This window comes from Sander vitreus, chromosome 12, assembly GCF_031162955.1.
Source record: "Sander vitreus isolate 19-12246 chromosome 12, sanVit1, whole genome shotgun sequence".
Lineage (NCBI taxonomy): Eukaryota > Metazoa > Chordata > Actinopteri > Perciformes > Percidae > Sander > Sander vitreus.
The window spans coordinates 20992964-21006183 of record NC_135866.1 but is presented as its reverse complement, the minus strand read 5'-3'; the positions used below and the strand labels follow the sequence as shown (position 1 = coordinate 21006183).

At 39.3% G+C, this 13220-nt stretch overlaps 1 protein-coding gene across 1 annotated transcript in view; it reads left to right on the top strand.

Moving 5' to 3' along the window:
• The window catches only part of slc1a7a (solute carrier family 1 member 7a), a 38777-nt gene extending 26780 nt beyond the window's left edge, over positions 1-11997 (top strand). The window contains exons 4-11 of the mRNA XM_078264532.1: positions 2837-2879; positions 3543-3774; positions 4024-4123; positions 5121-5354; positions 7338-7532; positions 10507-10641; positions 11196-11295; positions 11721-11997. Of these exons, the coding sequence (XP_078120658.1) occupies positions 2837-2879; positions 3543-3774; positions 4024-4123; positions 5121-5354; positions 7338-7532; positions 10507-10641; positions 11196-11295; positions 11721-11987 (1306 nt within the window). The 3' untranslated portion in view covers positions 11988-11997. The remainder of the gene's footprint in view (positions 1-2836; positions 2880-3542; positions 3775-4023; positions 4124-5120; positions 5355-7337; positions 7533-10506; positions 10642-11195; positions 11296-11720) is intronic.
• The last annotated feature ends 1223 nt before the right edge of the window (positions 11998-13220 follow it).

The following is a 13220-nucleotide window of genomic DNA, read 5'->3' as shown; positions in this document are numbered from 1 at the left end:
ACAGCCATCTCAGTCTTTGAGCATCATCCATATTTACCAAGTCAATCTCTGCTTTTATCCTACGAAACAAAAAATCACGCTGTTCACTATAAATATAATTTAATTGCATTTAATTGAACTGAATTGCTACAGTGTATCTTATTCAACAGTCTGTAGTTTAAAGGCAGCAGTCTGTACCACAAACAAAAGGTGCTTGCACTCGATTGAAAACTCCTTTTAACAGGCAGAAACCTCAGACAGGTTGGGGGATGGAGAGAGAGTGAGTGAGAAAGAGAAAGATGCAAAGCAACTACAATAATATCAAATTATGATAAATATAGAAATAACTACTTTTAGGTTTTTGTATGTTTCATGTATGCTTGTTGTTTAATTGCATTATTATATTAGTCTTAGTTTGCATAGTGTATTGGCAGTTTAAAACCTTCTTTACTTATGATTATGTTATGCTATCTTATATTAACCCTATACTGCCTCAGACCTTGTATTTTTCTGCTTCCCCGGGAATTCAGCCTTCAACTTCCAACAGACAAAGGTAGAAATTTAATCTAGACATAATGTTCACTGTGCTCAACGACATCTGCCAAGAGTGAGAATATGTACTTTTATCTGAACTTCATTCTGTATCTCTCAGCCTAGCAAGCTCATGTCCATTTTCAAATGCCATACGATTAGCCTGGGATAACCCTGACGAACTTCCAGCAAATTTGAGATTTGCTCTGCAAGTCAGTCTGGCCAAGAGCCCATTCAAGGACAAAAAAGGAACACGAACCTGCAGGAAACCCACATAGGCGCCTATAGAAAATGCAAACTCTGACACAGAAAACTAGTGTTATTACTGTACATACTGTATAACCCACCAGGATTTTTACGGTAACTTTTACTGTTTCAGTTTAGTCAAATTTGTTGAACAAGCTATTATCTCAGCTCTGTCTATGAGGGTTGTTGGGCATCCATTTCCCACCCCAAAAATCCTTATTTCCTCTTTTACAATCACTGTCCCTGCTCCACCTGCTTCCGGTTCCATCCCTTTCTGCTCCTTTATCATTGAGCACCCAAATCCTCTCTGCTGCAGTTTCCCTTGGCAGGCAGAGCAATTAATTTGCTTTTGCTCGGCTGAGAATGGCTAGGAGAGTGTGCTTTTTAGGGCAGTTATTAAAGTGTATCACCTTCCCACTTTCTGAGCAGCTTATTAAGATTGTTAAGATTTTCATTAGCCAAGATCAGTGCAGATTTTGACTAGCTATTAGGGACATTTACTCTTTTCGTGAAGACCATTAATGAGCTGACTCATCCCTCATTGATTTCCAAGTATTGAATTAATGCTAATAACAAAAGGAGGAGATGGAAATCAAAGGAGATCCAGCTCACTGTCAGCCCCCACCTGTCAGTGGATCACAAACTTCCTGAGAGACCTGAGGCAGCGGGTGATGCTGGGGAAAAATCACATCTAGCACCTGGACCATCAGCACTGGCGCCCCCAAGGCATGTGTGCTCTCCCCACTGCTCTTCTCCCTCTACACCAACGACTGCACCTCAGGAGACCCGTTAACACACTTAAACTCCTTAAGTTTGCAGACGATACAACAGTCATCGGCCTCATCTGGAACAGTGACGAGTCTGCATGGCCCTCTGGTGAGGTCACAACAATCTGGAGCTTAACATGCATGTGGAGATGGCAGTGGACTTTAGGAAGAGCCCCGCAACACTCTGTGTCTGCTGTGGAATCCTTCAGGTTTCGAGGATCCACAATCTCTCAGGTCCTCAAATGGATGTCAACTATAGACACAATCAGGAAAAAGGCCCAGCAGAGGATATACTTCAAACTGCCTCAGGAGCTGCTAATCCAGTTCTACACTACAATAATCCAGTCCGTTCCCTGTACAACCGTCACTTTGTGGTTTGGATCAGCCACCAAAAAGCAGAGGAACAGACTACAATGGACATTTAGGACTGCAGAAAAAATCATTGGTGCCAGCCTGCCCTCCATTCAGGACTTGTACATCTCCAGTGTCAGGAAACGGGCAGCTGTAAAATCACTGCCAACCCTTTACACCCTGGACACAACCTGTTCAAACCTCTTTCTCCGGTATGCGCTACAGAACACTATGCGTCAAAACAACCGGACACAAGAACAGTTTCTTCCTGCAGGCCATAACTCTGATGAACAGTTCATTCTAGTCCATATGTAATCAACCCTTTAACACAAAACATCAACTGTACTTCACTGTATAAAACTCTACATTATATATTTTTATAGTTTACACACTTGTTTTTTTAACATATACATAACATCACTGTCAATATTAATATAAGTACACTCTATAACCATGTATGAAACAACCTGTTTCATCAATAATCCCATATTTATTTCAGCAAACTTGTACTTGTACATATATATATATATATATATATATATATATATATATATATATATATATATATATATATATATATATATATATATATATATATATATATTATCTGTGCATAGTAGTCAACATTCATGTTTACCTTGTTCAGCTTTGTTGTCCTTGTTTTTAGGTGTTATGTTTCTGTGTATTTACATTGAGCATTACATTACATTGAGTTTGTGTACACACTTTGAATTATTAATTAAATTAAGCTGATTCTGAACACGTTTCATGATGACATCAGTAATGTTTCAATGGTCATTCAAATAGAAATACCTTACACTGAATGAATTGTATCCATTGTGACCTTGCATTGCATGTGCTTCTGTGACCGTGAAGGACTTTTTACTTTGAAAATACCTATACAGAGGCTATTAATCAATCACATCCTTCTCACAAACACTTCTCATAATTCTCTTCCCCAGCAACATGTTTCCAGCCAACCTGGTTCAAGCCACTTTTCAACAGGTAAGCAAAACATTTCAAGGCAAAGACATAGATAGAAAAATAGAAAAAGATGATCAAAACACAACAGCACCAATAGTTTGGAACTGAGGTCAAAGCAAAGACTGGGAAAGGGGGAAAACAGCTATCCTGACTGTGTCCAAAAGCAATAAAATACATCTCCAAAGATCTCATTTGTTTAATCCTTACAAAAACCCCAGGCTGTTTTCTCCTGTCTTTATATGAAGATAAGCTAACTGGCTGCTGTTGGTAGCTTCATATTTAGATATGTGATATAAATCTTCCCAATTAACTTTCAGCAAGAAAGCCAGTAAGTGTATTTACCGAAATATTGAACTATTCTATGCTTACTGTTGAGGCAGCAATATTTCTTATTTTCCCTTTCACCAAGCAATTCTTTGTTTTAGATGAACAGTAAACACATATGTTAGCATATTAGAAAGTACATTTAAAGTGTTATCATTTTTATCAGAAAAACCGAGATTATAAAAATAACACACTGTGTTCAATGTCATTTCACTACTGTAATGTAAATCTTCTAATTTAAATGTTAACACACACAACGCATGTGTCATTATTTTATGACAATCTGTTGCCTTGAACATCTCTTTTGGTCTCATGTTTACTGTGCTGATGTTGGGCCTGGTGCTCTGTTTTGGTTTCAAGTATCGAACCCAGAGAGTCCCTGAGCTCATCCCCAAACCAACGGTGGCTCAGCTCCTGGATGAGACCACTACGCGCAGGATCTACATCTACGGCATCCAGGATGACAATGGCACAGATGTCCAGAATTTCTCCCTGGATCTTACGCCGCCACCTGATGTCATCATGAAAACATCACCTGGTACCAGCGAAGGCATGAACGTGCTGGGGATTGTAATTTTTTCCGCTACCATGGGTAAGTGGTTGTCATGGATCCTGTACAAACACCTTCCCAAAGTAGCATAAACAATGCACATACATAACTATGTAAAATTGCAATCTTGATTTGCATAATTTAGTTTAGAATGTGTTGTGTGTTAATTGTGAGAATAATGAAATGACAACACTCTCATCAATTTACACTGTTGAATTTATCATTGTAGGTGTATGATTGATGCATTTATTTATAAATGCAACATATGTTGTGTTTTTTTCTTCAATCCAGGAATAATGTTAGGACGAATGGGACCCAATGGAAGTGCTTTGGTCAACTTCTGCCAAAGTGTGAATGAGGCAGTTTTGAAGATTGTTGCCATTGTCATCTGGTAAGAGTTGTATCTTGGAAGTTAACAGCACCAAAATAAAGACATTTGTGAGCAGTTTTGCTGATACTGGTAATAATGATCAAAATGTTTGCTGAAACAGCATTAGGACTTTCCTATTGTTAGCTTGACTCTATGGACGGCAATATCAGTGTGTTGGTCAGTCCTTGACTCAATGTCAAGGTACTCATGCCACCCAGAAGATGAATCCCACTGACTTTGGTAATCCTGGGACTTTTGCTCTAGTGCCACCTGTGAGATTAATAAAAAAAAAAAACTTTTTTTAGGGAAATGTCAGTCACACTGAATTTTCCAGTTCATTAAAAAGATGTAATAAACTGTGCTTTGTGTCAAATTAGACCAGAACTAGATATGTTGTTTTTCTTAGACAGGCTATTGGATAGATTGCCATTTCATTCGATACAGATATTCATAGTGCCTAAGGGATGAAACCTCATGACTTGATGATGGATTGGCAGAAGATTTTGTTCAGATATTCATGGTTCCTAGACGATCTTTCTTCATGACTTTGGTGATCACTTAAATGTCTCAACAAATATTGGAAGGATCGTCATGACATTCAGTTCGGACATTCATGTCCCCCTAAGGATTTATTTTAATAGCTTTGGTGATCCCTTAACTTTTGATTCTGCATCATCAGTTCAAAACTGTTTAATTTGTCCAATCTGAAATTACCAAATTACCAAAATTAAAGCTAATGGCATTCCCATGAGCCTCAGCTGTACTTTGTGTTGATTCAAATTAGCAAATGTTAGTCCGCTAAACTAAGATGGTGAACATGGTAAACATTATACCTGCTATCATTTAGCTCAAAGTACAGCCTCACAGAACCACTAGCATAGCTGTAGGATAAGTCTTGTTGAACTGTAAATGCATCATGACTGTTGAAGCTTGATGAGAAATACTCTCATTTTAAATAAAAGCCAAAGCCTGTAGCTGTCTTTTTATGAACAAGCCACTACGCTTCCATCCCTTACAGGTATTTCCCCTTTGGGATCGTGTTTCTGGTTGCCGGTAAGATCTTGGAGATGGACGACCCTTCAGCCATGGGGAAGAAGCTGGGTTTTTATGCCATAACGGTGGTAATGGGCTTGGTGCTACACGGTCTATTCATCCTCCCAGCCATGTATTTTTTCATCACTAAGAAGAGCCCTATCGTTTACATCAGAGGCATTCTGCAGGCCCTGCTCATCTCCTTGGCCACCTCCTCCAGGTAAAAGTGTCAGTTCTGACTTTTCACAAATTAAACACTTCATTTATATTCATGTTCATTTATATGGGGACTCTGTGAATAATAATAATAATAATAATAATAATAATAATAATACGCTTAGCTTTAATGTAAGGTTCACCAAAAATGTCAGAGTATAGACATGCTTTTAAACTATAGTGCTAGAGTAGGAGTGGATAATGGAATTATTGAACGAAATGGATGTTTGTGGGATTTCACTGAACCTTTTAACCTCCTACGCCCTCAAGGCTACCTTGTATGAGTGTGTGTTATGATTGGCTATATATTTGTCATTTCCAACAACACTAACTTTGCAAGGGGTTGGACAGCATTAGTGTCAAGAATGTTGTAGACCTGTAAACTCCTGGTTTACAGGTCAACATCAGTATGTTGTATGTTTCTTCAGTGCTTCAACCTTGAAGGTTCCTGTAAATAATTATGTATTGTGTCGCAGTTAACATCTAACTGAGAGGTAGAACTAAACTAAATAAAAGGAAAATTTTGCAGCATTCAGGTCTCCCCTACCCAATCTTGCTCCCAAAACATATAGACAAAGCTAAGCTATGATGTGTTATCACAGCATCTCAAAAAAAGTATTCATATTTGAATGCATACTGGCTCATGTGCAACAGTTTTATGGATTTAAATGTTTGGTATACTCACATACAGGGGCGGGGCTAGAAGGGAGGCACGGGGTGGCATCCGCCCCCCCTGAAATATGATTTCCCCCACCCCCCACCACCAATCCATTAGGCTAGAGTGCTGTCAATCTGACAATTGTGATTTCCATCGGATCAGAGCACTGTCACTTGGCTGCCTGTTCTGCCAATTTTCCCAGTCCTTGTCACATGACCAATTAATGTTTCCATGATGACTTTCCAAAATTCTGATATAATAGAACCAGCAACTGGAATTATTGTTTGTTAAAGGCAGACTGAGTCTATAGAAAATGTGCATTGTATTTCAATTCAATTCAATTCAATTCAATTTTATTTATAGTATCAAATCATAACAAGAGTTATCTCAAGACACTTTACAGATAAGTAAGTAAGTCTAGACCACACTCTATAATATACAAGGACCCAACAATTCTAGTAATTCCCCCAAGAGCAAGCATTTAGTGCGACAGTGGCGAGGAAGAAACCTCGGACAGACCCAGGCTCTTGGTAGGAGGTGTCTGAAGGTGCCGGTTGGGGGTGTGATGAACAGTGGCAATTATAGTTACAATAAAGATAATGGAACTATGACTAGAAATAGTAGCTGTAGTAGTTCATGGCATAGCAACGTACTATAAGGCACTGCAAAGCGTTACAGGACGTAGCAGGGCACAGCAGAGCATAGCAGGGCATAGCAGGACGTAGCAGGGCGTAGTAGGACGTAGCAGGGCGTAGCAGGACGTAGCAGGACGTAGCAAGGCGTAGCAGGACGTAGCAGGGCGCAGCAGGGCGTAGCAGGACGTAGCAGGGCGCTGCAGGGCACCGCAGAGCGTAGCAGGGTGTAACAGGGCATAGCAGAGCGTGCAGCAGGACCACGGCGACAGTTGCAACCATGATTTTGGTGCCACCTTAATCCAAGGAAACATGCTGGGCGAGAAAAAAACATAAGGACTCCGGGGAATAAGCTCCCCAGAGCTAGGTTAGTAACAAGCATTTCTGGGACATGCACACAAATGGAAAGAGAGAGGAGAGAGAAGCACAGTGTGTCAAAGGAAGGAAGGAAGTAGATATTTTGGATATATACATTTTTTTAAATGAAAACAAGTTAAACTAATAATGAATGTTATGTTTTATTTAGCAGAATTACATTGTGTTGTTTTATCCTATCCAATATTTCCTATATTTCTAAGCAGATTTTCAATGCTCTATTCGGACAAAATACAGTAGTATTATATAGTAGTATACAGTAATAGTAAGCCATTTTCTCTGTATGTAGCCTATATATATTTATTATTATTTCCTGCTGCAGCTCTGCCACTCTGCCTATTACCTTCAAGTGCCTCCTTGAGAACAACCACATCGACAGACGCATCATCCGCTTCGTGCTGCCTGTCGGGGCCACCATCAATATGGACGGCACCGCACTCTACGAGGCCGTGGCAGCCATCTTCATCGCCCAAGTGAATAATTATGAGCTTGACTTTGGACAGATCATCACAATCAGGTAAGGCCAGCTAAATGTAGACCAGAACTGGCTCATATATATTGACTTTTGGTGGAAAATGTAATAAACTATTATATAAACTGAACTACTATATAATAAATGTCAGCAGGCAGGGAGGAAAAAAGAAATAAAGGTCATTATCACACTCAAATGTCTGAAAGCTAACTGCTAAACCTTTATTGTATTTAGTGTAGTTTATTTGTTTCACAGCACATGAATACAAATTACATTGAAGAAATACAAAAATACATGTGAGTGGGTGAGGAAACCTTTAACGGCTCATATAAAAACCACAACCAAAGGACATACACTAATGTGGACGTACAAAATCAAAAATACATTTTAAGTGTTAGTGTGCAAAAAGTTCATAAAAATAAAAATAATACAAATAAATACATGTATAATAATTGCCATGTTTGCTGTAAAATCAAGTTTTCTAAGAGTTATCTTTTTTCCCAAAATCACATAGTTTAGACAGCTTGGTAAGCAAGTCTATTTTTATACAAAGAAAGTGACACAGAGGAATCCATTAAATGTAAATTTTCATTCCACAAAATAACTCGACGACGAAATCTGCTAAACCTTTGATCAATAGCAGTTTCTATAATTTACTGAATTTTGTTAGATGACTTTAAAGAGCAAAGGGCTTAAAGGGGGACTCCACTGATGACCTAATCGCAGCCCCAGTTTATGCCTCACACACAACAAGCAAACCATACGACGATATAGGTCATTTATTTCAACCCTCTAATGCGACCCACAGGAGTGTTTCATAAATTAATTAACTGCAACAAACAGGAGGACTGCAGTTACTGTCATGTTACTAGAGTTTAAAGGAATATTTTTGGGAAATATGCTTCGATGAGTTAGATGAAAACATCAATACCAGTCTGTGAATTAACTATTAACCTCAAGCCCCTAAAGCCTAGAGTCGAGGCTCGCTGTTTTCCATGTTTCCAGTTTTTATGCTAAGATAACATAACCAGGTGCTGCCTGTAACGTCATATCAACTGTACAGATATAGGAGGATGGTATCAATCTTCTCATCCAACATTTGGCAAGCACACGTCAAACTATTCCTTTAAAATGATTTACATCAACAACTCTTTGGACAGATTCTTATCTCAACAGTGTGACTTTTTTTTTATACTCTTTATTGATCCTTATGTAAATTACAATTTACACTCTGTTGTTATTACATACTACACACAGGCCTGAAATTACACACTACACACAGGCCTGATATACACACACATGCTCAGGTCCTATACATGCACTAATGGAGAGATGTCAGAGTGAGGGGGATGCAACCGCTGAACACGCACCCTGTGGGGGGGGGGGTTCGGTGCCTTGCTCAAGAGCACCTTGGCAGTGCCCAGGAAATGAACTCTCAGTACCCTGGAGATCTCTCCAGCTACCAGTCCGCACTTCATACTTTGAACCGTACCAGGACTTGGACCAGCAACCCTCCGGTTCCCAACCCAACTCCCTACAGACTGAGCTACTGCCACCCCCAAATATAAGCAAATTTCATCCGGGTTACAAAATGGTGCAGGAATACTTGTGGTGTTTTGAGTGCAACATGTGAATTACTCTAATGTCACACATTTAGTTTAATTCTGAATTAATACAAAATATTATGGGATTTACTTGATACACATATATGTAAATGTCACATAGATTATGCCTCATATGAGCTTCTTAGTCTGATCTGATTTCTGCTAAATCAGTCTGGAAGCCCCAGGGACACAGACAGACAGACAGACAGACAGACAGACAAAAACACCAACAGTCCCATTCCAACCAACACCACCACCCATAGCCTATATCCACAGGTATACAAGCCCACCCAAGTCTAGGAAAATGGCCTGTCCTGCCTTTGATTTCATGACATGTCCAACTGTAATAACATTAAGCAGACCTCTCCTCATGGCTGTGGTCTGTGCCCATTCCCTCATAATCCCTTTGCAGTAAAACCCATATGACCTGTATTACTCATCTCCCTTGTCACGCCAGAATTATAATAATTTTTCCCTCTCTCTGCGTCCTGTTCCCGTGCCGTTTGGCTGCTGACCATTGAGCTGCTCCATCTGCATGCCAACCCAACCCCAACACCCCTCCCCCGCTGCAGAGGGACAGTTTGTGCTCAGAGGTCCAGGTCTTGGATAGAACATCTGCTCAATAATTCTCCCTACACAGTAGTGGAAGAAGTATTCAAATGCTATACCTAATTAAAAATGGCAAACTACAATGTAAAAAATACTCGTATTTATTTACTAGTAAAAGTCTTGTATTGCAAATGTTAAGAACCAGCACTTTTACTTGCTGGTTAGTAACTTTTACACTACAGAGGTATTATCATCTAAATGTGAAAAAAGTAAAGGTACGCATAGTAGGTGTAGGTATTATTATAACTGTTTATATGGTGTTGGGTCATCTCATACTGATCTTATAAGCCAAAGGTCCCCAACCCCTGGTCTGCAGACTGGTACCGGCCTCAGAACATTTCCTAAGGGCCACAAGGAAACCTTTGGCAAAAAACAAAAGAAACATGAACAATAATAATATAACTTTATAGGCAATTTTGGCTGTACTTGCCCCTTTACTACCACTGAATAGTGATTGTCCAATCATAGCAGAGCAGCTGTAACTGTAGGCACAGTTGTTGTCCATAGCAAATCTGCTAGAGAGAGTTTTTATTTCAGCCAGCAAAATTCACGGTCATTGGCTAGAAATGAGGAGCCTGACTTTGTTCATATCTGTGTGAAATCAGGGACCCATTGGTTATAAAAATGGTAATGTGGCCACCGTTTTCAGTGTAAAATCTGCCGTGCAAGAATGGAAAGCTTAACAGGCTGGAAAACAGCCTCACTTTCCTTTTCCAGTTCAGAAAGATCACATAATTCTTTGACAAGCACTTGTTCCTGCACGTTATAGAAATAAAGGCACTTTGTTCGTCTGTCTGTTCTCTCAGCATCACTGCCACTGCAGCCAGTATCGGTGCAGCAGGAATCCCTCAGGCTGGACTCGTAACCATGGTGATCGTGCTGACCTCTGTGGGTCTGCCCACCGATGACATCACTCTCATCATTGCTGTGGATTGGGCTTTGTAAGTAATGGTTAATCTTTCCATAATGTCTTTCCCAGTAGGTTTTAATAAATAGCTTCTTAGCTGAAGTTTATAACTTAACATAAAATGCATAACTTGCACTATTTACATTTGTTTATTGTTATTATTTTTGTTGCTATATTTTTCACATGCTGCCTTTTACAATTGTTTTATTTTGCAAAATTGTTTTATTTTGTATATTTGTAGTATATATTATACATTGTTTAAATTTCACTGTACAGGGAAATATGTTTCCTAACTGTGCATATGACAATAAAACATTGAAATTTGAAATTGAAATTGAAACTGAAATAGAGGCTGCTGTAGATGCCACCACCAAAATATGCGGCAGTGCACAGGTACCATACTTGATGTATTTGGAATATTATAAGCCTCTACAATGCATAAACCTCACCACCTCAGTGAACCAAATGACCACCAACTCTATAAACTCTAAGGACTGCAATGATATATGTAGTTTAAATTTTGAATAATATCTTATTTTCTTAACCTTTGTTAACACGGCGGATGACTATTATCATTTTATTATCCAGGGATCGATTCAGGACCATGGTCAATGTGATGGGTGACGCACTGGCCACAGGCATTATGGCTCATATCTGCAGAAAAGATTTTGTCAAAGAAGGGGAGCAGGTGAGAGCCTACAAGGCCAAAAACAATCAATTTATTAATTTGTTGTCTAGACCTCTGTGTGTCAATAAATTGTCATCTTAGTTTGAAAGACAGAAAAGTGGTTGATGCTACAACCTTGATTGACACACAGACATGGCAGTAGTATCAATCTTCTCATCTAACTAAAGTTTTCCCCAAAAATCCTCTTATATATGTCCTGCCTTACATATCGAGACATTTCATCTTCATAGTCATTACTGTTATGTCTTTGCGCCATTTCATCACTTCTGTCACTGTGACAGAAGTCTATTATCCATGCATTAACTTTTCCCTATCCAACCTTGGAAATAAGCTTTTCGTATGAAAGATATATGCAATTATGCAAATAAAAAATGAATGTGATTCTGATTCCTCTTCTTCTCCTCCATGACCATTGCATCCGCCAGGTGCCTCTGATCTGTGAAACTAAGCCCATGATAAGCATCCAGCAGATGATGACCTACCAGAACCAGAAGAATGGCTGCTATCAGCCGCCTCCACCAGGCAGCAAGCAGGGCCACCTCTCCCCGGACGTGGCTCGCCTGATGCAGCTGGAGGAAGGTATCCGGCCGCTAGAGAGGAAGAAACACGCTCACTCCTCTCACCACAAGAGGGAGCACAGGGAAAAGGACCACTGTTCCGTTGATATGAACGGGCTGGAGACTAATGTATAGAAGCAGCTGCCCTGCAAACAGCTACTGGCTCGTCTACAGGCTGCGGGAGAGGAGAACAAATTAAAGATTGAGGTGACTCACGCTTTTTCCCCTCCGAGAAGGAGAGCAGCCCAGGGTGGATGAATATAGATGACCCTGGGGAAAAAACAAGACAATTTTTCTTTTTCTACATAACTTAAATGATGACCTGCAATTGACTGTGTATGTTTGTGTGTGTGTGTGTGTGTGTGTGTGTGTGTGTGTGTATATGACAGTGTGCTGCTCTAGCTGAAGGACATTTCAAACCAGAGAGCTGATGCCCATCTCAAAGGAGCGGAAATAGCAAACACAATAGCAGATATAATTAAAGGAACCTATCCCTTTGTGGACTGTGGGGGGGGCACAGAAAGCATCTCTTTTTGTTTATTGTGATCTGGTTCGGTATGTTTTTAGCATAATATTGGGTGGGTTTTTTGTATATTTCTTTCTTCTTTTTTTTGTCATTCTGCTCTGTATAATGAAACTAAAAATGTTGCCTGAGCATTCTTCCAATCAATTCACTGATGCAGTAACATGCACAACAAAGAGACAAAGAAACCTTTACTTTAACACATGCAACAGTTTGGTTCACATTCAGGAAAGAAATGGCTAAAAAGAAGGCTAAAAATAAAAAGGGATTATTTACAATTCCCCAAATGTTCGCAGCTACACCTTTACCTACACTTCTCTGCCTTGTTGTCCTGAGTCCAAGAGAGTAATCTGCCTCAAACCTGCAGTACTGTACAGTTACTGCCAGAATCAAGACAAAAAGATGATGAGGGTCACAATGAAAACAAAGATGAGTGTTTGCCCTTGTGTTGGAGTCATGTTAAGTTTTCTTTGCACCCTATTGTATTTCCTCTTTGCCTTAAACAACCAAAGGAGAAGCATGCGGGACAAGTGCACTACTGACGTACATACAACAACACAAGTTGACAATCACAGATCAAACTCAGAACTCTTTCCATATGTATGTGATATATCCTGTACATGTATTTCAAAAGTTTAAAAAATGTAGAATTTACTATCATGTCAGTATGTTTCAAGATCTGCCATTCTGTGTTTGTAAAAAGAAACATTTCAATGTAGTCCAAAATTTATAAAAATGTATCAACTGTAAAAAGAAAAAAAGAAAACATCAAGAAATGAAAAATATATAAAAAATGTTCAAATAGTATACTATGGGGAGTTATTTGTAATGTTTTTGGAATATGA